The sequence below is a fragment of the Hibiscus syriacus genome, unplaced genomic scaffold (assembly GCF_006381635.1).
Source record: "Hibiscus syriacus cultivar Baekdansim isolate YM2019G1 unplaced genomic scaffold, ASM638163v2 tig00110813_pilon, whole genome shotgun sequence".
NCBI lineage: Eukaryota > Viridiplantae > Streptophyta > Magnoliopsida > Malvales > Malvaceae > Hibiscus > Hibiscus syriacus.
The window spans coordinates 1,734,123-1,758,856 of record NW_024062871.1 but is presented as its reverse complement, the minus strand read 5'-3'; the positions used below and the strand labels follow the sequence as shown (position 1 = coordinate 1,758,856).

General features: G+C 34.5%; 4 protein-coding genes and 1 non-coding gene across 12 annotated transcripts; 3 read left to right on the top strand and 2 right to left on the bottom strand.

Annotated features, from left to right (window-relative positions):
• LOC120141765 (zinc finger CCCH domain-containing protein 40-like) lies at window positions 1-4,214 on the bottom strand. Of its 3 annotated transcripts, none has more exons than XM_039156562.1 (5): window positions 4,062-4,214; window positions 3,479-3,652; window positions 2,432-2,701; window positions 1,433-1,656; window positions 1-984 (listed from the first exon to the last, which is right to left on the bottom strand). In XM_039156562.1, the coding sequence occupies exons 2-5, from the start codon at window positions 3,581-3,583 to the stop codon at window positions 105-107; spliced, it is 1,479 nt and encodes a 492-aa protein (XP_039012493.1). In that variant the 5' UTR covers window positions 3,584-3,652; window positions 4,062-4,214; the 3' UTR covers window positions 1-104. The 3 variants fall into 3 exon arrangements, with proteins under 3 accessions (XP_039012493.1, XP_039012494.1, XP_039012495.1); XM_039156563.1 differs by having other exon boundaries at window positions 3,479-3,662; window positions 4,062-4,202; XM_039156564.1 differs by having other exon boundaries at window positions 3,479-3,641; window positions 4,062-4,202.
• A 1,361-nt stretch (window positions 4,215-5,575) lies between these two features.
• TRNAD-GUC lies at window positions 5,576-5,647 on the top strand. Its single transcript has one exon. It is a non-coding gene; the product is annotated as a tRNA-Asp (tRNA).
• Window positions 5,648-6,252: 605 nt separating this feature from the next.
• On the top strand, window positions 6,253-12,901 carry LOC120141763 (probable amino-acid acetyltransferase NAGS2, chloroplastic). Of its 6 annotated transcripts, none has more exons than XR_005517800.1 (11): window positions 6,253-6,712; window positions 8,079-8,166; window positions 8,414-8,622; window positions 9,212-9,363; window positions 10,216-10,636; window positions 10,728-10,825; window positions 11,372-11,462; window positions 11,549-11,648; window positions 11,772-11,931; window positions 12,307-12,379; window positions 12,553-12,622. XR_005517800.1 is itself a non-coding variant. In XM_039156559.1 (11 exons), the coding sequence occupies exons 1-10, from the start codon at window positions 6,341-6,343 to the stop codon at window positions 12,701-12,703; spliced, it is 1,836 nt and encodes a 611-aa protein (XP_039012490.1). In that variant the 5' UTR covers window positions 6,272-6,340; the 3' UTR covers window positions 12,704-12,748; window positions 12,819-12,901. The 6 variants fall into 6 exon arrangements, 4 of the variants coding, with proteins under 4 accessions (XP_039012492.1, XP_039012490.1, XP_039012489.1 ...); XR_005517801.1 differs by having other exon boundaries at window positions 6,260-6,712; window positions 11,372-11,483; window positions 11,615-11,648; XM_039156559.1 differs by lacking the exon at window positions 11,549-11,648 and adding an exon at window positions 12,819-12,901 and having other exon boundaries at window positions 6,272-6,712; window positions 11,372-11,483; window positions 12,553-12,748.
• Window positions 12,902-15,625: 2,724 nt separating this feature from the next.
• On the bottom strand, window positions 15,626-17,625 carry LOC120141766 (ADP-ribosylation factor-like protein 8a). Its single transcript, XM_039156565.1, has 6 exons — window positions 17,447-17,625; window positions 16,583-16,664; window positions 16,417-16,449; window positions 16,180-16,301; window positions 15,885-16,046; window positions 15,626-15,766 (listed from the first exon to the last, which is right to left on the bottom strand). The coding sequence occupies exons 1-6, from the start codon at window positions 17,482-17,484 to the stop codon at window positions 15,649-15,651; spliced, it is 555 nt and encodes a 184-aa protein (XP_039012496.1). The 5' UTR covers window positions 17,485-17,625; the 3' UTR covers window positions 15,626-15,648.
• A 2,976-nt stretch (window positions 17,626-20,601) lies between these two features.
• LOC120141699 lies at window positions 20,602-22,939 on the top strand. Its single transcript, XM_039156494.1, has 3 exons — window positions 20,602-20,876; window positions 21,439-21,941; window positions 22,056-22,939. Exons 1-3 carry the CDS (start codon window positions 20,834-20,836, stop codon window positions 22,905-22,907), a joined length of 1,398 nt encoding a protein of 465 aa, XP_039012425.1. The 5' UTR covers window positions 20,602-20,833; the 3' UTR covers window positions 22,908-22,939.
• Window positions 22,940-24,734: the final 1,795 nt, after the last annotated feature.

The following is a 24,734-nucleotide window of genomic DNA, read 5'->3' as shown; positions in this document are numbered from 1 at the left end:
AAAAAAAAGATAAGCAAATATGTTTTTGAAGTCAAGACAATAATGCTGACAATTACCAGGTTATATTCTTACATTAGCAAAAGCAACAGTTTGTGAAACCTTAACTAATGAGATGAACCAGACTCAGCTGATGGACCTGGCGCTGCAGGGGCAGAACCGGATGATGATGTAGATGCTTGTGGTGCGCTTGTTGAAGGGGCAATCGCAGGTGGTGGAGGCCTTGGTGGCCCAGAATGTTGATACTGTTGCAATGGGCCACGAGGCGGAGGCATTGCTGAATGATATGGAGGATACTGCTGATAAGGTGGCATTGGTTGCATGTACCCATATGGTGGATAATGCTGATGAGGATATTGTCCAGGTGGTGGCAGCTGCATAGCTTGATAGGGATAATGTTGTCCTTGTTTTTCTGGTCCAGGTTTGTTCTCCGCATCATGGGACGGAACCAGGGCACCCATCCTTTGAGGATCCATTGATGGATAGTAGGCTCTGTCCAGCTGAGGTGGTGGTGGGATGTTAAAATACTGCATAGGTGGGGGTTGGTCCTGCATGCCAGGCCCAGATGGCTGGAATTGATTCTGCTGCTGAGATATTACAGCTCGGGGCAACATTCCACTATGAGCCACAGCTGCTTGCTGCCTGGCTCCATCCGAGGTCTCTGAATCGGGTCTTGGTGCCTGGGGCTTACCCCACATTAGCTTTAGCCTAAGACCCTTTATGACTAGCTTGCTAGAAAGCTCTTCTGCAGCCTTCTCAGCACCTTCTCTGGTTGTGTACGTAACGAAAGCACATGCCTTGTCAAGGACCATCTTTATCAATTCAATTTCACCATGGGCATAAAAGTTATCCCTTAAATCTTGTTCAGTAATCCTTTTATCCAGCCCACCCACGTAAAGTGTCTTGATGCTTTCATCCTCGGGAGCTTCCAAAGAAGGCATTTCACCAGCCTTGTCAAGTAGCTTTAGTGCCACAGGATCATTCACCCTGGGCATCAATAGAGACAGTCATTCACAATATTATAAAGCATCATATGCATGAAAAGCATCATTTCCTTGTGTAAGCATATTACGTTGGGTTGATAAATTGCAGCATTATCATTAATATCTAAATTCACACAAAAAACTAAAAAACACAAAGGCAGAATAGTTCATGCCTTCATGACCTGTAACACCGCTTTTCCCGGCCAAACACATTTGATAATTAACACAACAAATTCACACAAAAGGGCAGAACCAGTGAGGAAAAGAACATGCTGTTAAAAAGGCTAAATAAAATTATGTTCATGACAAGACCATCCCAACACTGTGACCAAATAAGAAGGGGTGTTCTTTAAGGGTTAATGCCTAAACTATCTTCCAGACAGTGCTCATAAGATGAGAGCAAAGTTCATTAATCTTTTTATTGTTCAAAAAAGAAAAAAGAAAGAGCTTACCCATAGTAGCGGTCTTTTATATTTTGCTGAGACAACTCCCCAGCTTCCGGCATCTCATGCCTATAAGGGCACTCGGCACCTCTAGTACATTCACCCCGCACATAGAAACTACAAATATGTGCTCGGTTTCTTTTGTAGTATGGTGTTGTTCTCTGAAGCTTCATAATAGTGTCATTTGGCCGTACCTTCCCATAAGACGATTCATAATCTAAACCAGCTCTTGCCTGCAATCCACAAATTTACTTAACTAAGCAAAAGAGAAGAACACAAAGGAAATAGGCCATCAGAGTCATCTAAAACAAATAAATAAGGCACACTTAAAACTATCAACTCCATCTCATTTGCACATCAATATAGTTTGAAGCATCCAAGCATATAGAGAAGAAAAGTGGAGAAATGACAGATTTACCAATTATGGAGCAGTACTTGGTACTTACAAAAACAATTCCAGAGAACATTACCATATCTTACAATTTGTTTCAAAATTATATGCCTCTAAAAATCAACAAAATCTGAAGGTAAAGCTGCAACATCAAATTTTAAACATCATAAGAAATTTATTCTTCATCCAGTGATAGTAAGCAGTATGAGACAATTCAAAAATCTAAAAACCAAATGCGATGCAGTGAATACGCAAAATTAAACTCTTAGCATTAATCAAATTCTAGGCACTATGTGGATAAGGAGGAGATATAGTATACTATATCAACTGAAAAAATGTATGATGCACTTATGTATTTGGCCTGCACATGAGATAGCAAAAGGGTTTCCGCTTTCACAGTGTGCAAATCTCTACTAATGTGTGATAGAAATGTAAAGTATTTTTACAGCAAGTATGGAATTTGACATGCTTCAGCTACTGCAATGACAACCAAAAGGATAGCATTCAGTTTACCGGGAACTTGCTCAAAGATTTTCATATAATATGACACTTTTAGCAACTTCACTCTCTTCATAAAATTATACTAAAAGATAGCTGTTAAGCATGGAAATACATACCCTGCGATCATGCTCTTCAGCAAAATACTCTCTGTTCACATCACTCTTAGGAATGGCATCATTGGAGTTTATACTAAGAGCAGTATCCCGAACTTGAACTGGCAATCCGTATTCAAGATCCAAAAGGCAGACTTGACAAACATTTTTCAGCTTACTGCAAGTTTGACAAACCTCAGTTTTCTTATACCTTGCATCACGACCAGGCCTCCACCTAAAGACTGTAAATGGCCGCGTACAAATCTTGCACTCCTTATCATAATCTGCTTTAGTCTGTAGTCAGCGTGTAAAGAAACCCATAAGAGTATAAACACAGAAATTTATATTATTAAAGAAACAAAAAGAAATTATATCCAAACTTCACGCCCACAGTGAATCTATAGGTTCAGAACCATAGTCTAACCTACTTAATCTGTCATAATCCTTTCTAGCTGCTTATAAAGATGCCGATTTGAGTTATCTCAACCAATTTAACAATAAAAATACACATGCCATGGAATTTTCAAATATGCCCGATTAGAATTACTATCAAAACCTAAATGCCAGCGTAATTCATCTTGTTGTTTATACACAGAAAATTCATTTTGAAGAATCTTATTTCATTTTAACTAAGTTTATAGAAGTCATAGATCTGGAAGCAAAAAAAAGAATGTAGAAACAAACAGCATAACAAGTTTACTTGTTCTCATTGGTAAAAAATTGCAAGAGTCAAGAGGAAAGCAAAGTCAAACAATCTGCCCCTTTCGATCCAAATTTGATAATCTCATAAAAAATGATTTGCTATTCTACATTTTCATTTCAATAGAATAGGCTCGAGCAAATTATTGAAAGCTTTTCTGTATTTACAACTCTGCTCACATACACAAACATGATTGTTAACATTGTATAGATATATGACTAAAAGAAAAAACAAAAGGTTAAATCTAAACAAAAACCATATTTAGTTAATTAAATATTAGTTTACTGTTCCCACAAAAAAATGCAATTTCAAATCCCTAAACAGGGGATGAAGAGTGTGAGAGTGTGAGAGAGAGGGGGAAGGGTTAATACCATTCGAACATATGGATTATCACCAAGGCATGACTCACAAATGATAGGGAAGTCAGAGCGTTCCCAGCCATCAGCCTCATGATCTCTTAGCAATCGGTGTGCCATTTTATATTTTGCAGAAGGTCGTGTAGCTATTCAGAGCCTATAATTTGTACCCTATATCCTTAATTCAAACTGCAAGTTACTTTAAGAGAAACAAGAATGCTGTATCAAAACCTTATTAACAATATTCCAGCATGAATATGCAGGCACAACGGAGATCCTTAAAAAAACCAAATATAGATAAAGGAAATTTTAGCAGATCTTTCTTTTTTAGTATACAACTATTTATCATAAGAAAATTAAAAACAAAAACATTCAATTATTATTAAGTATAAACCCTAGATAAATTCACGTATGTGAACTATTTGAAGAAAAAAAGTTCCAAAACTGTAAATTCATTTTCCCCGTATTTCCAGTCAACTCATTCGACTACAACCATTTAAATGATATAAACCAGCAACAATAAGAAAATCACAAAAGAAACACAGAAAAGTTCCAGTATAAGGATATCAAAGGTTGTAATATAGAGTATAGAAAGTACCTGAATCGGTACCGATAAGGTGCGCCGGCGATTGAAACTCAGCTGTGAAAACGATAGGTAGGCAGAAGCGAGAGAGATCTCGCAGGGCCGCCGCAAGAGAGGGATAGGGATGAGATTGCCTTTGCTCTCTTTAATTTCTCCCGTCTTTTTTTTTCCCTTTACTTTTTTTTTATTAGTATTAACTCTTTAACCAGTTTTGGATATTGCGTGTTTGGGCACACAATGGGCCATAAGTAAAGCCTTAAAAGTATTTATAATAAGGGTAAATTTATATTTAGTCAATCAATTATTCTTACGGTTTCGTTTTGCTCGCTCATCTGTTTTTTTTTTCTAAAATAATACCTAACGTTATGTTTTGGTATCGTTTCGGTCACTCATTGTTAAAAAATAAACAAAACTGATGATGTGGTTAGTTTTATTTTATTATTTAATTATGACATGACACTATCTTATGGTAACATGTCAATATCACAATTAATTTTAAACGGAGGATGATCAAAACAGAACCAAAACATAACATTAAGTATGATTTTGAAGAAAAAAATAGTTAGTTGACCAAAATATAATTGTTATGTGACTAAATACATAGATTGAGAGAGATTATCCCATAAGAAGAGTAAGAAATTAATTATCCATTGGTTTAATAAGATGATGTATTATATTTCTCAAATATGATCATATGTTTGAAGTCTAGTGTTATGAATGGAACAACTTATATTGAGAGAGATTATCTCATAATGGTTTCTACAATATTCAATCTAAATTAGTTAATCAATAAATTAAGTATTAGTGATACACTTAAAAAATAATCACAAGAAGAATAACGTAGGATAAATTGTATAAGTTATTATAATATACATATATTTTATTTTATTTAACTTGTTTATAAAAATATTTAAAAATTTAAACTTATAATATGATTTTCATTTCATAGATAAATTTCAATGAGATAAGAAGCAATTAGATTACATTTAGTATTCTTTATCATGTGTAAATGTTTTTTTTTCTTTATTTGAAGGATGCTTCCCTCAATTAGCAAATGAGATTGCATAATTACATTGGCTTAAAAAAAATACATTGCAATCCACATGTCATTTTATTATGGAATTGAAAGAACATATGCTCCCCCATCCATTCCATTAACTTGTATGGGAGCAAAGGAAAATTAAACTTGAACTAGCTGTAGAATGCACCGATCCATGTGGATAAAGATGTTCCACAAAGACCAAGGCTTAGAGTTTCTTTCAATCATCTATGATGGAGCAGTATATTTGAAAATGTCATACAATAATATCTCAAGTAACATTTCTTCCCAAAAAGTGCATCAATTAATGAATACAAGTGAATTCATTGGAAATCCAAAGCTATAGAGGAACCTCTTAACTCATTTTCAAAGGCAATCAACGGGAAAAAAATAATATAGTCAGGATTTTTGGAATTTGCAGCGACATTATAAAGCCTCCTCTTTTCTACTTTACTATTTTATAGTCAACATTTGCTTAATAAAACATCAAGTCGTTGTAGTATAGTGGTTAGTATTCCCGCCTGTCACGCGGGTGACCCGGGTTCGATCCCCGGCAACGGCGTTTTGGTTTTTGTTGTAAGTAAGCTATATTTTAAATTTTAGTGGTTTAATTATGGATTTAGTCCCTATACTTTACTGAATTTTGGAACTTAATCTAGCATAATTTGATTCCCCTCTTTCTTGTAAAGAAAGAACTTTCCTTTATACCAAAAGCTAATGTAGCTTAAAGCCGTAAAACCTCAAGGATTAGATATTCCGCTCTCAGTTCTCGTCATGTTGCAGTTGAATATATACTTAGTCTTACAATAAGTCACGTATTACAAACATTTTTCTTAATGAAAAAAAAATATTATACCAATATTTTATTCTTGGAATACAAAAGAAAAATCTTCTTTCAAATCAACTTTATAAAATTCCCAGAATCATGAAGATATAAAATTGGTGTATATTATTTTTTTATCAAGTAATAAAACTCTGAAAAATTAAGCCGATGAACCGAAAAACGAATAGAAGAGCAGCCATGGGGGCCACCATTATCATTATTATCTAAATAGTCCGAACAAGTGTGCCTAGATTCCCTGGTCAGTTAGCTCCTTCTTGGTTTAGTTTTTGTCCCTTTTCATTTTAATTTGGTTGAAGCCGTCTGTTTCGCTCTCCAGTACACACCTCTTCACTCCACCGTTTAGCCGCGTTTTCTGCGTTTTTATGTTTTTTCCCCTGAAGAAAACCTTAAGGCTCCAGAACTGGTACAGAGATGGCGACTGCTGTTAAAGCCAATCCTCGTCAAGCATGGAACTCCCTACAAAATCAAGCGGTAATTTGCAGTTCATGCAGCTATAAATGGAGTTTGGGCAGTTTCATGAGCTTTAAAAGGGGCGTGTTTAACCAAGATTTGCAAGGGAAAGGGGCGAGGAAGAAAATTGGGCCAATATCAGTCACTAACGGTGAAGTGAAAATCATCAATGGCTGCTTGGGGAAGTTTCGCGATGCGGCGGAGGAAGACATGAGGTTCGTGGAAGCGTTGAGGGAGGCTCAGTCATACGTTTATTTGCATCGAGGAAACACGTTTGTTTTGCTCTTGTCGGCCGAAATTGTCGCCAGTCCTTACTTGGATTCCATTCTCAAGGTATTTCAATCTCTCTAATTAAGATTCAATTCCATCGATCTTCAAGTTTACGAATTCATTTACATAATTAAAATATAGGGATGAAGTTTCATTTCGTTCATAAATTTGGTAATTTTTTTCGCATCAGTACATATATTTTTATACTTTGAAATGAATTGAGTATGAGGATGTATCACGTGAGTTAAAAATATTTTTTAAAAATACAGAGAAATAAACCCTATTTTCAAACTAAAATTACTAATAAATAATATCATGTAATTCACTGTTTTTTTTTTGTACAATTTAAACGTGAGTCTTTGTTTCCTTGTATATGCTGTTGGATATACTATTATACTATCTAAGTTAATAGCAATAATGACATGGTAGGACATCAAATGGTCTCAGGTGGACCGACGCCAATTTGTCGGCTTAGGGTGTCGGCCCTATGCGGGGGATTAGCCATTTGATTCATGAGGAGGCACTCCCAAATATCTCTCCAACTGAAGAAAAATAATATTTTAAGAAGAAAATTAATGTTTGGTCTCTTAAACCTGTCTTTTACTATTTATATTTAATTCATTCTTGCGAATAAAAAAGTTCATAACGTGAGATTTTTGGAAAAGAGAATGTTTTCAAAAGCGTTTTTTATTTAGGAACATAGTAACATGTACGTAATATCTTTTTCATTTTATATTGGGTATTTAATTTGAATTCATTTATAATTCTTTCAATTTTTTGAACAAAATAATTGTTTTTAGCATATTCTAGTCCATTAATTTATTTCCAAAAGATACAATTAAATTTATAAGGGTTTTCGTATTTCATAAATTAAATACTCCAAAAAATTCAGCGTAGGCCCCATATTTTCAACGTGTCATAATCAGCGCTATTTCCTGCTTTCCATTTTCACAAAGAGAGGTTTTAACGACCAAACTATTGAAAGCCGTCACAATGGCCGCCTCATGTTCAACAGCTCGCGGTTCTCTCTTCCTACCCGCTCCTACCAAACTCTTTTCTTTCTGCCACGCCTTCCGAACCGGCGTCGTGACAATGAAACCTTACTCGAGGTGCTGGTCTCAGTATCTTAAACTCGAATCCAGGTCCCTGCGAGGCGATTCTGTTAAGCGCAATGTGATTAACGAAAATGATAGCGTGGACGAACCCTACAACTCAGTCGACGATAAGCAGTTCGTGCGGTGGTTCCGTGAGGCTTGGCCTTACCTCTGGGCTCACCGTGGCGGCACTTTCGTTGTTATTATTTCCGGCGAAATCGTTGCTTCCCCCTTTTTGGACCCCGTTTTAAAGGCAAAATAAATAAATTAGTAAAATCTTTTAGATGTTTTATGGTCAGGTTTTTAAGTTTTCTTTTTTTCTTTTCAATTTACAGGATATTGCGTTTCTGCATCATCTAGGGATCAGATTTGTTATTGTTCCGGGAACTCACGTGCAAATCGACAAGCTACTGGCTGAGAGAGGTGAGCCAACAAAACAACGACATCGTTTCGTCTTACTCTTATTTCACTTGATGTTATAGAAATGATCATTGTAGTATGTTTATTACTTGAGTTTACTTGTTCTATTATCTGTCTTTATTGTTATAATCCTAGCAAAGTTTTGAACCTTTGGTAATTCAGTGTTTATATCATTTTAGCTATGAATAAAAATATTTGTTTACGAATAAGTAGATTAGTAATACTTAAAATGAGCCACGGAAATTTGCAGGGCATGAACCGAAGTATTATGGAAGATATAGAATAACGGACCCTGAATCTCTAGCTGCTGCAACGGAAGCTGCAGGAGGGATTCGTCTAATGATAGAGGCTAAGCTTTCTCCTGGGCCTTCTATTTGTAATGTTCGTCGACATGGTGATAGCAGCCGTTGGCATGAAGTTGGTGTCAGTGTTGCTAGCGGGAACTTCCTTGCAGCCAAGGTTAGAATGTTTCTGTTTTGAAAATAAAATTTGATTTGGGTTGTGTGCTACTTCGTACCCTCAAACGGAGTTAGTTGCCAGAAGCTTTCCTCAAACTCTGTTATGAGCCCTTATCGCTTTCACTTGAAGTTCCTCCCGCCCCTCGGACTATCGGTCAAGCCACTTCGTACCTCACGCTTATTGAAACGTAGCTCTTCTACCTTACCAGTCTCCAAACTTTGTAACCTCGTACGAGTGACAATGTATCGTTTGACTTCCTTGCCCGAATGCTTTCCTTTCCTCACCAGGCGTTATCTCAAATCCGATTTCTTGTGTTTTCACGTGGTGTGTATGTAGTTAGCCGTGATGAATCTTCTGATTGAATGTTGGCTCAAGCTCAGATGTAGTATGTGCATTATTAATCTTATGTTTGAGATGGAGGCTAAACCCCCGTGAACTGATGAGTAAGGATATGTTTCTTATTCTTTAAATGAGCATATATGTGTGTGTATCTATCTAGAACATTGGATAGCATGCAAAAGCATGTTTTTGTTAGTGGCTCTGCTACTAAACATGTTATAATTTTGCCTCTTGCTAAACATTTTTTCAGAGAAGGGGAGTTGTAGAAGGTGTTGATTATGGAGCAACTGGTGAAGTAAAGAAAGTAGATGTCGCTCGCTTGCGTGAGAGGCTTGATGGTGGTTGTATAGTAATATTAAGCAACCTGGGGTATTCTAGCTCTGGTGAAGTTTTGAATTGCAAGTATGTTGTGTAACCTTTAATGATATTTTGCTGCAGTTTACTGTTATCTATTTTCCACTGAAGTAAATCCTTGATCTATAACTGTAAAGTGGCTTCTTCTTCTTCTTTTTTTGTTTGGCGGGGGGGGGGGTAATAGCATATTGATCATGTCTTTTAGTAATTATTGGGCAGGTCATTGGGATCTAGAATAGCCATCTTTCACATTTTATTGTTTTTATCTTTATGTAATTCCCAAGTAGTTTGCATTTTCCTCATATACAGATGGATCATTAGTTAGTATCTCAGTCTGTGTTTTTATAGGATTAACAAGATGTAAAACATCAATGGGAAAAAACCCAACTCAGGAAGTTACAATCTCTTTAGGTGTTGAATATATTGGCTCTGCATGTGTAGTCCCTTAATTTTTCACATGTGTGGTGTTGATTGTGAAAGCTAGTTTTAGTTGACTAAAACATGTTGATGTGTGGCTCTGCGGAGAGCTCTGCCCAGAGAAGTTTGTTAAGTGTTATCTGCGGAGTGCATCTGTGTAAATACATCGAGTTGAGACATCAACATCAAGTATTGTCCTTGGTCAGGGTTTTGTCTCCCTGACTTTGTCCAGAGCTCTGGAGGGCTCATAGAGTTGGGGGTGTCTCAAAGTGCCTGACAAGGCAGAACTGTGGAAATTGAGGAGTTTCTGCAACCGGGGGGGGGGAGGTTGAACCTATGACCCATAGCATATAGGTCATTCATGGGCAACCATGGTACGGCTTAAGACTTTATGGTTCATCTTGAACTGGTGCAGAAGTTTTATTTTACTTCCCAATGAGTTAAAACCTGACTGCTCATGCTTTATGTTTTTCTGAATTTCAGCACGTATGAAGTTGCCACAGCTTGTGCATTAGCTCTTGGAGCAGATAAGCTTATTTGTATTATCGATGGCCCAATTTTGGATGAGAATGGACGCCTTGTTAATTTCTTGCCGCTCCAAGAAGCAGATATGTTAATCCGTCAACGGGCCAAGCAAAGTGAGATAGCTGCTAAATATGTCAAAGCTGTTGATGAAGAAGATCTCACTAGTGGTGGACATGATGATACTTCAGTTGTTCACTCTTCACAAAATGGGAAGGCTCTTAATAGTACTCATAATCCTACCTTTCAGAACGGCGTTGGTTTTTATAATGGCAATGGACTATGGTCTGGAGAACAGGGCTTTGCCATTGGAGGTCAGGAGCGGCTAAGTCGAGATAATGGCTACCTTTCAGAGTTGGCTGCTGCAGCCTTTGTCTGCAGAGTAAGTTCATAGCTTGTTTGAGCTTTAGTATATTTAGATTCTTTCCTACGTGAAAACGATATGCCAATTGTATTTTCTGCTTTATTGTCAGGGTGGTGTCCAAAGAGTTCATTTGTTAGATGGCACTATCGGTGGGGTCTTATTGTTGGAACTGTTCAAAAGAGACGGGATGGGAACAATGGTGGCTAGGTATACAGTGAACTTGTCAGTTAGCCTTATGGGAAAATAGATATTTGCTGATAGGCATGTATTACAAAACATGGTTAATTCCTTAGGTATCTTGTGTTTGCTTTGAGAGTAATCAATCTTTACATAACTGGTGGCTTATTCCGATGTTTCATTGGGCTCTGCCAGTGAGGTGGAGTGTTAAACCTAAAATATATGTTATATGCTACTAATTGATTACAAGTACATTTTATTTGAATTTAGTGATACTTCAGAGGACCTTCTATCACTATAACAATTTCCTTTTCCAACTTTCATGGTTTTGAGAGACTGTTTTTCTTATTTAATTGTTGGGTCATGCATCATGCATTGATCAATTTCATAACATTTGACAACGGACAAACCAGAGGATTTGTTGTTCCAATATCCTTTTTGCTAGGATGAGGGACCTCAGAGTAACTTCATGTGGCTGATATTTCTTAGTTTATATGAGCTGCCATTGCTAGACTTAATAAGTGATTAAGCTATCTTGTATTCGGTATGCTGACCTCGACATTGCTTGTTTTTCAGTGATCTATATGAAGGGGCCAGGATGGCTATGGTGACAGATCTTGCTGGAATCAAGCAAATCATACAACCTTTAGAAGAGTCTGGCACATTGGTTCGCAGGAGTGATGAAGAGGTCTATATTAGCTCTTTTTTACTTTAATTTGACCAAATTATCTCATTTATGCATATACTTTTCAGCGATGTGCTTGTTGGAATAATGAGAGTAAAAGTTTGGTCCTACTTTGCATGCTTTATTTCTACCAGTTCTTGGGTGTTTTAGTTGCAAAGATCAGATTTGGTAATATTAGTTTTTGTTTCAAATGCCATTAAACAAACAAAATGGAAGGGGGGGGGGGAATGCCTTTATTCTTTTGAATTTGAGCGAACATATTAAATTCTTGTGTCTTTTCTTTTTGCACAGCTACTAAAAGCCCTAGATTCATTTGTTGTTACGGAAAGGGAAGGTCAAATCATTGCTTGTGCTGCTCTATTTCCTTTCTTCAAGGACAAATGTGGAGAAGTTGCTTGTATCGCAGTTTCTCCTGAATGTCGAGGACAAGGACAAGGAGATAAATTGCTTGGTATGTTGCCAAACATCTCTAACTTCATTGTCTATGCCATATTAGACCCGATCATGCTCTGCTACTTATTATGTTTTAGCTGAAACAGATGCCGTGCAAGAACTTGTCATTTCAAATCTATTGGAAGCATATTTACACATCCTAAAAGAATAATTTTAGGAAGGCACACTCCAACAGGGCATGCATTTTGGCTGCTAGATTGTTTATAAAACATTCATCGATAAGTTCAGTTCCCACTGTCTAACCATAGAATGATGCTCAACCTGATCTGACTGCCTTTTGTTTCTATGACCATTTTGATGCGATATTTGGTTGTGGCCTACCAATCTTGTCATTCCTAATAATGTATTTTTTATATCAATTAAATATGTGCAGATTATATCGAGAAGAAGGCATCCTCTCTTGGATTGGATATGCTTTTCCTGCTAACCACTCGTACTGCTGACTGGTTTGTATTTTCTTATGAAACAAACTTCATTTCAAGCATTCGATCATTTTCAGGCACCATTTAATGATAAATGTCCTTTTGATATTTCATTCATTATTTATGCTCAAGTTACTGCATATAGAACGATACCAATACTTACCGGTAGACATTGAACCCCCACTTCTATTTTACAGGTTTGTAAGGCGTGGCTTTGGAGAATGCACAATTGACATGATACCGGAAGAAAGGAGGAAAAAGATTAATCTATCCCGTAACTCTAAGTATTACATGAAGAAATTGTTGCCAGGTCGGAGTGGAATTACAGCTGATAGAGCATTTACATGAGCTTGCAACTGATAAGTACCTCATCTAGTCAGAGCTAACCAGGACCACGGAGAAGATGATGCGACCTCATCAATCTGATTTGGTAGGAGGACCGTTAACTGCAATTTACATGTTGTGCAGAGGTTGATTTGATTTTCTATGCATCAGGTTTCTGTCATGAACCGTGATTTATGATTGCCTGAAAACATCTTTGTTGTAGTGATCGGCATAATCTTCGCAGGCGAATTGTAATTGATTTAGTGCCTAGAAATGTGGTGAATAAGTTTTACTATAAGTTCTGTGTGTTGATGTTCAACTTGACATAAAATATGATTGGAGTAGGATTTTTTTTACTTTTATAAATCTTTAAATATCATTATTTATAATTTGGACACACAGAGGTGGTGTAAACCACATATTTTGGGTTTGGCTCCCTTTACTATCCAATATAATATAATTTCAAGATGAGTAATATTTTATAAATCAAATTTTATTTGTTTTATTTTTAGTCCAGTGGAATTTATGAAATTCGAGTTTGTTTAAATTTAATTGTAAATATTTTTAATGTTATGATACTATTTGATTCTAATGTAAATGATTTTTTATAACCATATATATATATAATGTAAAGTTGAGAGATTCGATTCGAACTTGAAATTCAATTAATTACTAAAATTTTTAAGTTAATTGAGTTTTATTTTATAACTTTATTCGAATTTGAAATTTTTTTTGAGTCAAATTAATAAAATTACGAGTCAAGTCAAATCTTTTAACATTAAAAGAAAGTTTTATTTTTTTAATCGAATTTTATTTATCTCTACCGTTAAATAAAAATATACTTTTCAATTCTCCAAAGTTGGTAAAACTTGAAATAATTATACTCGAAACTAGTAGCATTGGTTTTCAAATTTTTATTCGTTTTTTAGTTATTGTGATGCTTAAACCATCAATAGTTTTCATTCGAGCATTTCAATTAAAAAGATCCGTAGCGAGATCAATGCACACCAAGTATCCTGCGAACGTGCCCCAGAAGGTCGTGCCCCAGAAGGTCAATAATAATTTTTTGTTCACAACTGGTCTTGGAACAGCCCATACCAACATAACCAAACCTGCCAAGGTCCTAATGGAACTAAGTTTGGTGCTTCAGTTAATAATGTATCGTTTGCAATGCGGACTAAAACACTACTCTAGGCTCATTTCTTCGATCAATCTAACGGAGTTTACATCCCGGAGTTTCCTAGCAATCCTATAATTCCGTTTAACTATACAGGCCCACCACCTAACAATACTGTGGTAAGCAACGTAACAAAGGACACAAGCATTCTTGTAGCGAAAAGTAAAAGTCACCCTCTTCATCTAACATTGATCCAAGTTTTTTTTTTTTTTTTGGATAAATAAAAGAATATTATTACCCAATGGCAGCAGTATAATGCTATCCAAGTTCTTTGTTGTAGGCCAGGGTTTTGGAAACTTTGAAATAAGGAACCTGCAAAGTTCAATCTGATTGACCCTGTTGAAAGGAACACTGTGGTGTGCCATCAGGGGTTGGGTTGCAATTCGCTTTCTAGAAGATAATCTAGGTAAGTTACATGTTGAACATCGTTAATATTCATTAAATATTTGCGTTGAGTTGATGATGTTTACAAATGACAACAAAAAGAATATTTTTAGGGATAAAATATATGTATTATATCCAAAGCAGCAGTAAACTGCTAACAACAACCAAGAAGCAAGAGCGTTGTCTTGAGCAACGTAATCATCATACGTGTCATTTAAAACTAACTCTTCATTCTCATCAAGAACTGTCTTCGATGACTGTGTCATCGAACCAGTCAACAAACGTTTAAGACGATGACTTCTAACAAGTAAGACTTGTTGTTTCCACAAGAGGAAGTTTGCTTCATCAAGAACAACATTGACCTTCTTGTTGGTAAACACCTTGTACTTCTGAAAGATGGATCCATAAAAGATGGAATCACCGTGCACCATCACAGATATAGCACAAAACAACAGAATCTAAGCAAAACTGCCCAGAATTCTGACGAATGATACCATGTTGAATTTAGAGAAAAGAGACGAAAGAATGATGATAAAAATTGCCCCATAATTCTAGCGAATGATACCATGTTGAATTTATAGCATGCATTCATGTAAGTAGTTACTGCAACAGATTAACAATCAAACTAGCTACTCATCTAACAAAAAAACCACCTTAGTGCAAGATGTCAACGTCAATTGACTTCTACTTCTAATATAATCATATAATAAAACTAACACAAGTATGCTGACAACTTGAAACAAATCAAGGCTTAACCGATATACTTAAGAAAAGATAATATTTTTATTAATACAAAATACAATTACAATATTACACACTTACCTCTTTTTCCTCTCTTTTTCCTCTAACTTTTCTTTTCTTTTCTTCTAACTACTTTTCTTTTCTTTTCCTCTAACTACTTTTCTTTTCTTTTCCTCTAACTACTTTTCTTTTCTTTTCCTCTAAGCTCTTTTTCTCTAACTCACTTTTGACACTCTTTTCTCTCTTTTTCACTCTTATTACAATAGTAAAACTCACTCCTATTTATATATTTTAGTGGTCATTAGATTGTGAGCATATGTTAATATCTTAACTATTTAACCTTACAGATATTAGATTCTTATATAGATTGTGAGCATATGTTAATATCTTAGCTATTTAACCTTACAGATATTAGATTCTTCTACAGATATTACATTATTTTATAAATATTTCTAGACATTTAATATTTCCATATTATTCTAAAATATTCTTAATATATATATATCTTAAATGATAATTATATATTTTCATAGAATTTGCATAGATTTTTAACAAATAATATCAAGTTCAAGCTGAAATTCTCAAACACAAATTTGATCCCTTTCGAAACTAGAATAATATAACACAGATTCATCACAAAAAGATTAAACACAGAAAACCCATTTTTTCAGCTCTTGGATTTTGAATGCTTTAGAAGCCAATCAATAACTGAGTCAATATTGGTTGAGTTCTTGCAAGATATCATGAAGCAGCAAACTTCTCTATCAGTAATTGACTTGAGCCCCCTGCATCAGAAGTAATATTCCATTTTATGAGAAAGTTTTTACTTCTTAAGCAAAGCAGAAACACTGTAACTCTGCTATGTCTAGCTAATCGAGAAAATCGAATGAATGTCTCTCTTACATTTCTTCAGTTAAAGCCTGTTTAGACAGAGCACCTGGCTTGTCGATTTTGTTACCTAGCACCAGAAGAGGGATGCCACTAAGTGAGGATTTGCTCAACAAATCATGAAGTTCACTTTTTGAGATGCTCAGGTTATCAGGATCAGCAGCATCCACCACATAACTGCAAGAAAACCATGTTTATTCTAATAGATATACAAAGCAGTATATGCAATTCATATAATGGCAAGAAAAAACAGATCCCATGAATTATTAAAGCAAATAACGAGTATGAAAATGAAGAAGTAGCTTCTTACACAATTGCAGAAACTGCACGACAGTATCGTTCCCACATGCTACGAAATCTAGGTTGGCCTCCAAGATCCCATAACTTTATCGTAACATTTCCTTTTGTCACTTTCCTCATGTTGAACCCAACCTGAAAAGAAGCCATTACGATTGCGGAACGAAAGGGACTAAAAAAGCATTGGATTGTAAAATCATGGCAGTGAGCTTACAAATTAATACAAATCCACTTAGATAATATGACTCACCGTAGGTATCATATCTTCACTATATCCACCAGTCTGGGGAAAAAAGGACAAACAACCAACTTAAAGTTAACTCACAGAATAAGATAAAAGCATGAACTAGATCACTAGTAATGGACCCTTTGGAAGCCGGCGACGGCATTTACAAGTGAGATTTTGATTTACTTACTGCAACAACATTTACTAATGAGGTTTTTCCAGCATTCTGTAGTCCTATCAAAGATAGCTCCATTTCCTGCTTGAAAAACAGGCTGCAAAACAACATATATGAAAAGTTGAACATAGATACTGTGAAGATCGAACTTCGTACCATTCGGTGAAGATTGCTCCAGATATACTTCAATAAAAAGTTCATATAACACCATCTGAAAAGTACATGGACTCCAATTTCCATAAAAGAAAAGCTTCCCATCAGACAAAAAACACCCGATAATCAACAACCATTCCTTAAGCCTTGTAAAATCGAAACAACATTTTCAACTGAAACTAGAATCCCAAAGATAAATGGACATAAAATCAACTTTGATGAATCATATAACTAACTATAGCTTGCTGAAGCCAGTGAAAGAGAGAATACTGTAAAGTTAGTGCATTCACTTCACTACTATAAGGAATACTACTTCCCCTAAGGCTATGATCATATAAATCATCTAATTTTTAACAAAGGTCTCCATATCTGCAAGGTGATATTATCATAATCTACACCACCTTAACGCAGAAACAAAACAACATAAGACCATTCACTCACTAAAATTGCAATGACCAAGATATTGAAACATTTTGTTCTTGAATTCAAAATCAACATGTATCATTTTTAACCCTTGAAGAAGAAATCTGACAGCAGTGTCGAGCAAAAGCTGGAAAATTCACTTATTTTAGTCTAGCCCAATATCAAACACAAAGTCAAAAGGATAAAAAAGATTGAAGTATTAGCTTAAATACATAAAACCCAACTCCATCTAACTCATAATTCTGAATCCAGTAGAAATAAAAAAGAGTGACATTGCAAGAAACCAAAAAGAAAATACCAAACCTTCGAAGCCAATTCAGAAAAGCTTCCCACAAACCCATATGGAAATTCAAAGAGAAACAGAAGCAAAGATCCCAAGCTAAAAAACAAAGAGCTTTTTGGTAAATTATCAAAGAGAGATGAAAGGATGCCACAGATCTCTCTCAGACTCAGCCCCTGCCTTTTCCTTCCCCTCCTCATAAATAATATACACAAAATTAAATAAAATATGATACCATCGCTTACTTTTAGATTCTTGACTCGTTTAAAATATTGGTAATCATAATTTCTTTTCCAACTTTTTTAACAATTAGTTTGATTATAAAGTATAATATGTTCAAAAATTCTTTTAATTATTAACAACCTACACACATTCGAACCATATATTTTTAAGATAAGAACTCTCTATATCTTTTTATCCTTTTATCATTCTACAATTTCTTTTCACATATAAAATATTAGTAGTATTAATGTTCAGAGAGAAATCTGAGCCGTTGACAGAAGGTGATGATGAAAACTATGGACAGTTTCGATTTTATTGGATGCCTTACTTGCAGTTTCTGTTCGAATGCGGACTAATTGGGAGAGACATATTCCGTGATGAAAGTGAGAGAATTTGGGGAGAAATAGATTGTTGACTATTTAACAATCTCGGTATTAGCGAGTGGAATTCACGGGAGGATATGATTGGTCAGAGGAAGGGTACGTTTAGGAGTGTTTGGAAGTGAGATTCAGTTGCGCTTAGTGGAATATTGTTGGATACGTAATAAAATAGATGTTTTTACAGCAGAATTGAGGTGGCAATAGTTATGCCTTACTCGAGCGTAACTGACAATTAACCGTATGCTGGAGATGAATAGTCCTGACTCATACACCTCGAATATTTAAAATATAATATAGAATATAACATATACTAAAAATAAAATGATTTAACCTTATTTGAAACCCTTAAATTGAAATAATAATTTGACTTTTAACCGATAGAATTAAACATTAATCGTTACGATGTTGATATGATAATTCATGATGTTGACCTGACGATCTAAGACATTGACATATCGACCTATAATGGATGATGACCCAACAGAGTGATCAAATTAGTTTTTTCAATTGAGTTCAAGGGTCAAATTGTTTTTTAGAAAGTTCCATAACTTATTTTTTTTACAAAAAATAAATTTTAAAAATACTATTAATCTTTTAAAGAAAAATATAAGTATATGAAAGTCCTTACACACCATATACTAAGTTAGTATATAAAGCGGTGCTTAAAAACTATTTGAAATATAATTAGATATATGTATTTATAGGAATAATTCTCAATATTTCTTAATTATGTTTAGATATAAAATTTATAAATCTCGACTGACACAATAAAATTATTTTATATAAGTATTGATTATAAGCATCGAAGGGTATCCATTTTGAAAACCACGTCAGTAGTATTAAAACTTTAAGTGGTGTAATTGTTTTAATTTGATTATTTTGATGCTTAAAATGCCCAAAATAATTTTTTTATTAGAGAAAAATCGTTTTAAATTACGTGTTTGGAGGGATTTTAACCCTAGCCTTTTAGAAAAAAAGACTAAACGAACTTTAGTTATATTTTAACAAAAACAATATAGGTATCAAACTACACTTGAGATTAATTATAATTTTTATTCAAAAATTAAAATATTAATTATAAAAATATATTATAATACAATTATATTATAAATATTATTTATATAAAAATATTATATATATTAATATATAATATGAATATTATATCAATGTATCCAAAGAGTTAGAGTTTGAATCCCCAAACACTTAATTTAAGACAATTTTCCTCCAACAAAAATACGTCATTTTGGACATCAAAACAACCGGACTAAAACAATGTTGTTTCAGTGTGACATACACATTGACAACCGTCAATCATGTTATCATGCCGTTAACGATTTAACGACTTAATGATAAGTCTAATGCTATAATTGATAAAAATTAAAAATTTAGTGGTATAAGCGTTACAACGCCTAAAGTTCTGTCATATTAAACAAGAAGGTAAAGCACAACAAAGAGCATAAAATCCAACATAAAAACCCTAATGATGTGAAGAAAAATAAAACCAAAAACTTGTCCTTGGATATATATGCTTCATCTTCCTCAAAAACCTAGTAACTATAAATAATCTCATTGTCTCTAGTCGAATTTAGATATAATATTGATGTAGGCATGGAGATTAAGAGAATCAATATGATAGATTTATCTGGGAACAGTTCTGAATGTATCAATAAACTACAACAAAAGATTATCTAACTATGAAATATTATCAATTTTTCTTGATCAGAAGATACATCGTGATGAACATAACATGAAACACTAAACTATCATAACGATAAAAAAAAATTGTATCACAAAAATAGATGAACAAACGTTCAATAAAAACAGACAAAAAGCTAACAAAAAAGTAAAATAAAAACAAAGAGATATCAGTATTTAAGTCGTCGCCTCAAACCACACTTAAAAAAAACTAAATACTCTCTGAGGAGAAAATTAAGATTTTTCTAAAACCTTATACCCTATATTTTATTTTTAAAGATGTATGGTCCCCACCAACATTATAAAAGAGTTTTGTATTATAGATGCCGAATCAGCTAATATAGGCTGTGAACTTGTCAAACATTCCTATTCGCTTTAGACCCACCCAACTTCCATTCCCCTTTTATTTATTTAAATATAACTGTCTAATTACATAGGTTCTTTCTTTATTATATTTAAGAGTTACCAGCCACCAGGGGATACATAATTAATTGGTTTCTTTTTCCCTTTTACTATAATTTTCAAAGAAAAGGCGATTTGGGAAAATGGGACAGCTTTTAGGTCTTAGCCTTGGATGCATAGAAAACTTAACAATAGCAAAGGTCTCACTTTTATTCATTACTTGAAAATTACATATAATCAATCCCGCCCATAAAATAAAATCATCATCTGCAAGAACAATATGTTCACAAGTTGTCTAAAAAGTATCATTGAGTATCTGATCTGAATCGAGGAATATCGTGGAAAGTAGAAAGCAAGTCACAGGAAAGAGTAAAATACACATAACCAATTGAAGTTCCAAAACTCGGCACAAAGAGATGGGAACAATGAAACAAAAGTAGATAATTGATAGATTGAACGAGAGAAAGGAAGAAAAAAGAAAAAGATATTTGTTCAGAAGTCATAATCATCTTCATAAAAACCTTCATTAGATCTTATCTTCGATTATCATACTTCTCCTCACTTTGTCTTCTTCTTGACAAAGTTTACTCCTTTACTCTTTTCCATTGTATTTATTAAGTGTTGGAAACTGTGTGAAATCGGGGTTTTTTTTAGCTGACTACGATTTGCTGGTTTTACATTTTGGAACTTTGAAGAAAGGGCAAAGTAGGGATGCCGATATCGGGGACTGGGAATCTTCCTAGAGTTTTGTCAGGTGTGTTTTCTTCTTTGTCTGGGTATTAATAGTTCTCTGCTAAGTTCATATATATGGCATTTTCTGTGGGGTTTGGCTTTTACATTTACAGTTGATTATTAATTTCGGAGGTGATAACGAAGTAATAGATTTGGGTGCACTGATATTTGATACTGAACTTAAATTTGTTGTTTTTGTATTTCTTTTTTCAAACTGTATCTGATGGTGTTTTAAGATTAGTGTATGGTGCATGCTGAAAAGATGGGAAACTTAATGCAGTTATACATATTTTGCTATTTCAAGGTGATCCCTTCTCATTTTCGATTGGAGTTGATAATTGTCTATATAATCCTAAAAGGTTGCATTTTGACAATGTTCCGCACTTGGCTACTATTGATTCTCAAATCTATCCTAATCAATCGATCGTAAGGTTGTGATTCATGTTTGATCTGATTTTTGGATTTCCATATGTAGCATTTTCTTAATTTGCAGCATTATCTGGGTGATAAAAGAAATAGGGGGAATATGAGGGGTGAGGAACAATTCAAATACAGGAAACCAACTGCTTTCCTTTGCAATGCAGGGTACAGATGCTCAAAGTCTTCTTTGGTATGGAGCTTGGCGGGGTTCCTTCTTATGCTCCAACTGTACTCTCTTGCTACTCACAGAAGTGCAGTGAGAAGGGATATCGAATTGCATGTGAGTCGTCATCCACTAGTCCGGGAACTTGAACAGGTGGAGGAGGAGAATATTCAAGTCCCCCCTCCTAGGAAGAAACGATCTCCACACTCTGCTAAACGTAGACACAAGCGACCAATCAATCTGATTGATGAATTTCTTGATGAGAATTCCCAACTTCGGCCCGTATTCTTTCCGGATGTGCAAACTGCTATAGATCCGTTGAAGGAAGCAGCAAATGAAAGCCACTACTACCATCCAGGGGAAATTTGGTTGGATACTGAAGGAAATCCTATTCAAGCTCATGGAGGTGGTGTTCTATATGATGAAAGATCAGGTACATACTATTGGTATGGAGAATACAAAGATGGACCGACCTACCATGCACATAAGAAGGGTGCAGAACGAGTAAGTTTACTATTTTGAATACATAATCCAAGTTTATTGCATTCCAGACCTGAAATGTAGCAGCATATCTAAATCTTTAGTTTTAAGAAGTTCCCATTGAATTGTTGTAATCAGGTTGACATTATAGGAGTCGGTTGCTATTCTTCCAAGGATTTGTGGACGTGGAAAAACCAAGGAATTGTTTTGGCTGCGGAACAGACGAATGAAACTCATGATCTCCACAAATCCAATGTGTTGGAGCGGCCAAAAGTTGTTTACAATGAGAGGACAGGAAAGTATGTAATGTGGATGCATATCGACGATGCCAACTACACTAAAGCTGCTGTAGGCATTGCTATAAGCGATTACCCAACAGGTCCCTTTGAGTATCTCCGTAGCCAAAGGCCCCATGGATTTGACAGCAGGGACATGACCATCTTCAAGGACGATGATGGTGCAGCATATCTAATTTATTCATCTCAGGACAATAGTGAACTTCACGTTGGACTACTAACCGATAATTATCTAGATGTGCAACCTGATATGCAAAGGATTCTGGTTGGACATCGCCGGGAAGCCCCAGCTCTTTTTAAGTACCAAGGGACTTATTACATGATCACATCGGGTTGCTCTGGATGGGCACCGAATGAAGCACTGGCACATGCTGCTGAGTCGATCATGGGGCCATGGGAGACAATGGGAAACCCTTGCATTGGAGGGAACAAAATGTTTCGACTTGCAACTTTTTTTGCACAGAGTACATTTGTGATTCCTTTGCCAGGCATTCCAGGTTCATATATTTTTATGGCAGATCGGTGGAATCCAGCTGGGTTAAGGGACTCAAGGTATGTGTGGCTACCTTTAATAGTTGGCGGCCTTCCTGATCGGCCCCTTGAGTTCAATTTCGGGTTTCCATCATGGTCAAGGGTATCCATATATTGGCATAGGAAGTGGAGACTTCCCTTGAGTTGGAGGGTACCAAAATGAGTGATTAATTTTTCTTCGATCATAATACATGGTTCTACTGTATTGTACAGTAAAGTTCTTCACCTATTCTTTCACTGGAGTTCCTTTTTGTGCGTGTGGCTAACAGTTCACTTTCAAAAGGTCTATGTTTTTTCTTCCCCACAAGGAGGGTTTTGCTTAATGCTTCGAGTTTTACCAACTCGTGCTTTGGGTGACTTGGGAATTGCTTGTGAAACAAATTTCTTAGTACAAAAGGGAAATTGTTGTTGAACCAACAACCCAAAATGGAAAGGTGGGATAATTTGATATTGATTTAGGACCATATTTTACAATGACAAAATGATTATATTGTCTAATGTTACGGATAAAGATAAAAGAAAAGGTTTTATTAATTATTCTCTTATCATTTTCAGATAAGATATATATTTTTATTAAACAAATTCGAGATTTAAATTTCATCAATACATTTTTAAAGTTACACGGTAAAGAGGATCTGTGTCAAATATTTTAGAATGCTGCAAGGGTAGGACGTAATTCAATTGATAACAATGATCACACTAGCATTTACTGCAACAAAAACAACTTTATGCATCACCATCTAATTATTGTTTAAACAACAATAAAAGTTATGCTACTAATAACTTTTAGATTACTGTATACGCAGAGGTTGTGCAAACTTAAAAGTATATATATATAGAGAGAGACTCACGCGATAAAATTCTTTATTTTTATACAGATTTAAAATAGTTGAATGAGTATAAATAGATGATTGAGATTGACTCTTTGTTTTTTCCCCTAATGAATATCATCTCATTTTATACTGTTAATCTTAGTCATCTATTTTCACTCATCCAACGGTCCTAAATCTGTATAAAACTAAAAGAATTTTACATTGTGTAACAGGATCCTATCCCTACATATATATATATATATTTGATATTTTAAACAGCCATTTATTTCAAGGTAAACTACATTACATACCACTAAACTTTTAATTTTATTAGTTATAACACTAAACTTTTATTTTCATTTCAATTATATCACTTTACCGTTAAATCATTAATGACATGGTGACATGACAGACAACTACTTATACAAAAATCAATATCCTCCTATAAAAAACCAAAACACCATTATACAAAAATTCAATTATATCAGTTTGCTATTTTATACAAAAATTCATAAACATTGATGTCTTGATTTTTGATGCACTATTATTCCCGTTAAAGAATAAAGAATTATTTCTTCTTTATAAAAGTCTTTATAAAAATATTTTAGTTTTTAAATATTAATTCAGGTTGAAAAAGTTTTAATTTGGTACACTTAATCTTAAATCTTTTAAAATTATTACAGTTGTGAAAAAATAAATAATATTTTTTATTTTTTAACTCATGTATTTGTCCAAGTCAACAATTATTTTCCTGTCCTTTATCCATTTGAATTCCATTTCTTAAGAAAAATGCTAACTAATCTAAACAAGGACTTGTACAAAAATTCAAGAAAAGGGGTCTATTCGAGTACAGAAATACTATAAGTGCTCACTTAAATAAACTCTTATAATTTAAGGGCTCTTTTAATATATAAGCATATTATTTCCATATCAGTGTGGTTAACCAAAGATAATTATTAATTATTTAGTTGATAATATGTAGGAAATCCCGTTTAAATTAAATTTTCGTCATTGTTAAATAATCATTGCATGATTCCTTAGAAACGGTTTTCTTGGTAAATTCTAATCTCAGTCTTTTAGTAATATTCTCTAGTCTAGTCTATAAATTACTTTTCAACTATCATAGATAATTAACTGAAATTAAAGAAATGAGTTAGAAGATAATAATAAGTGTGTGA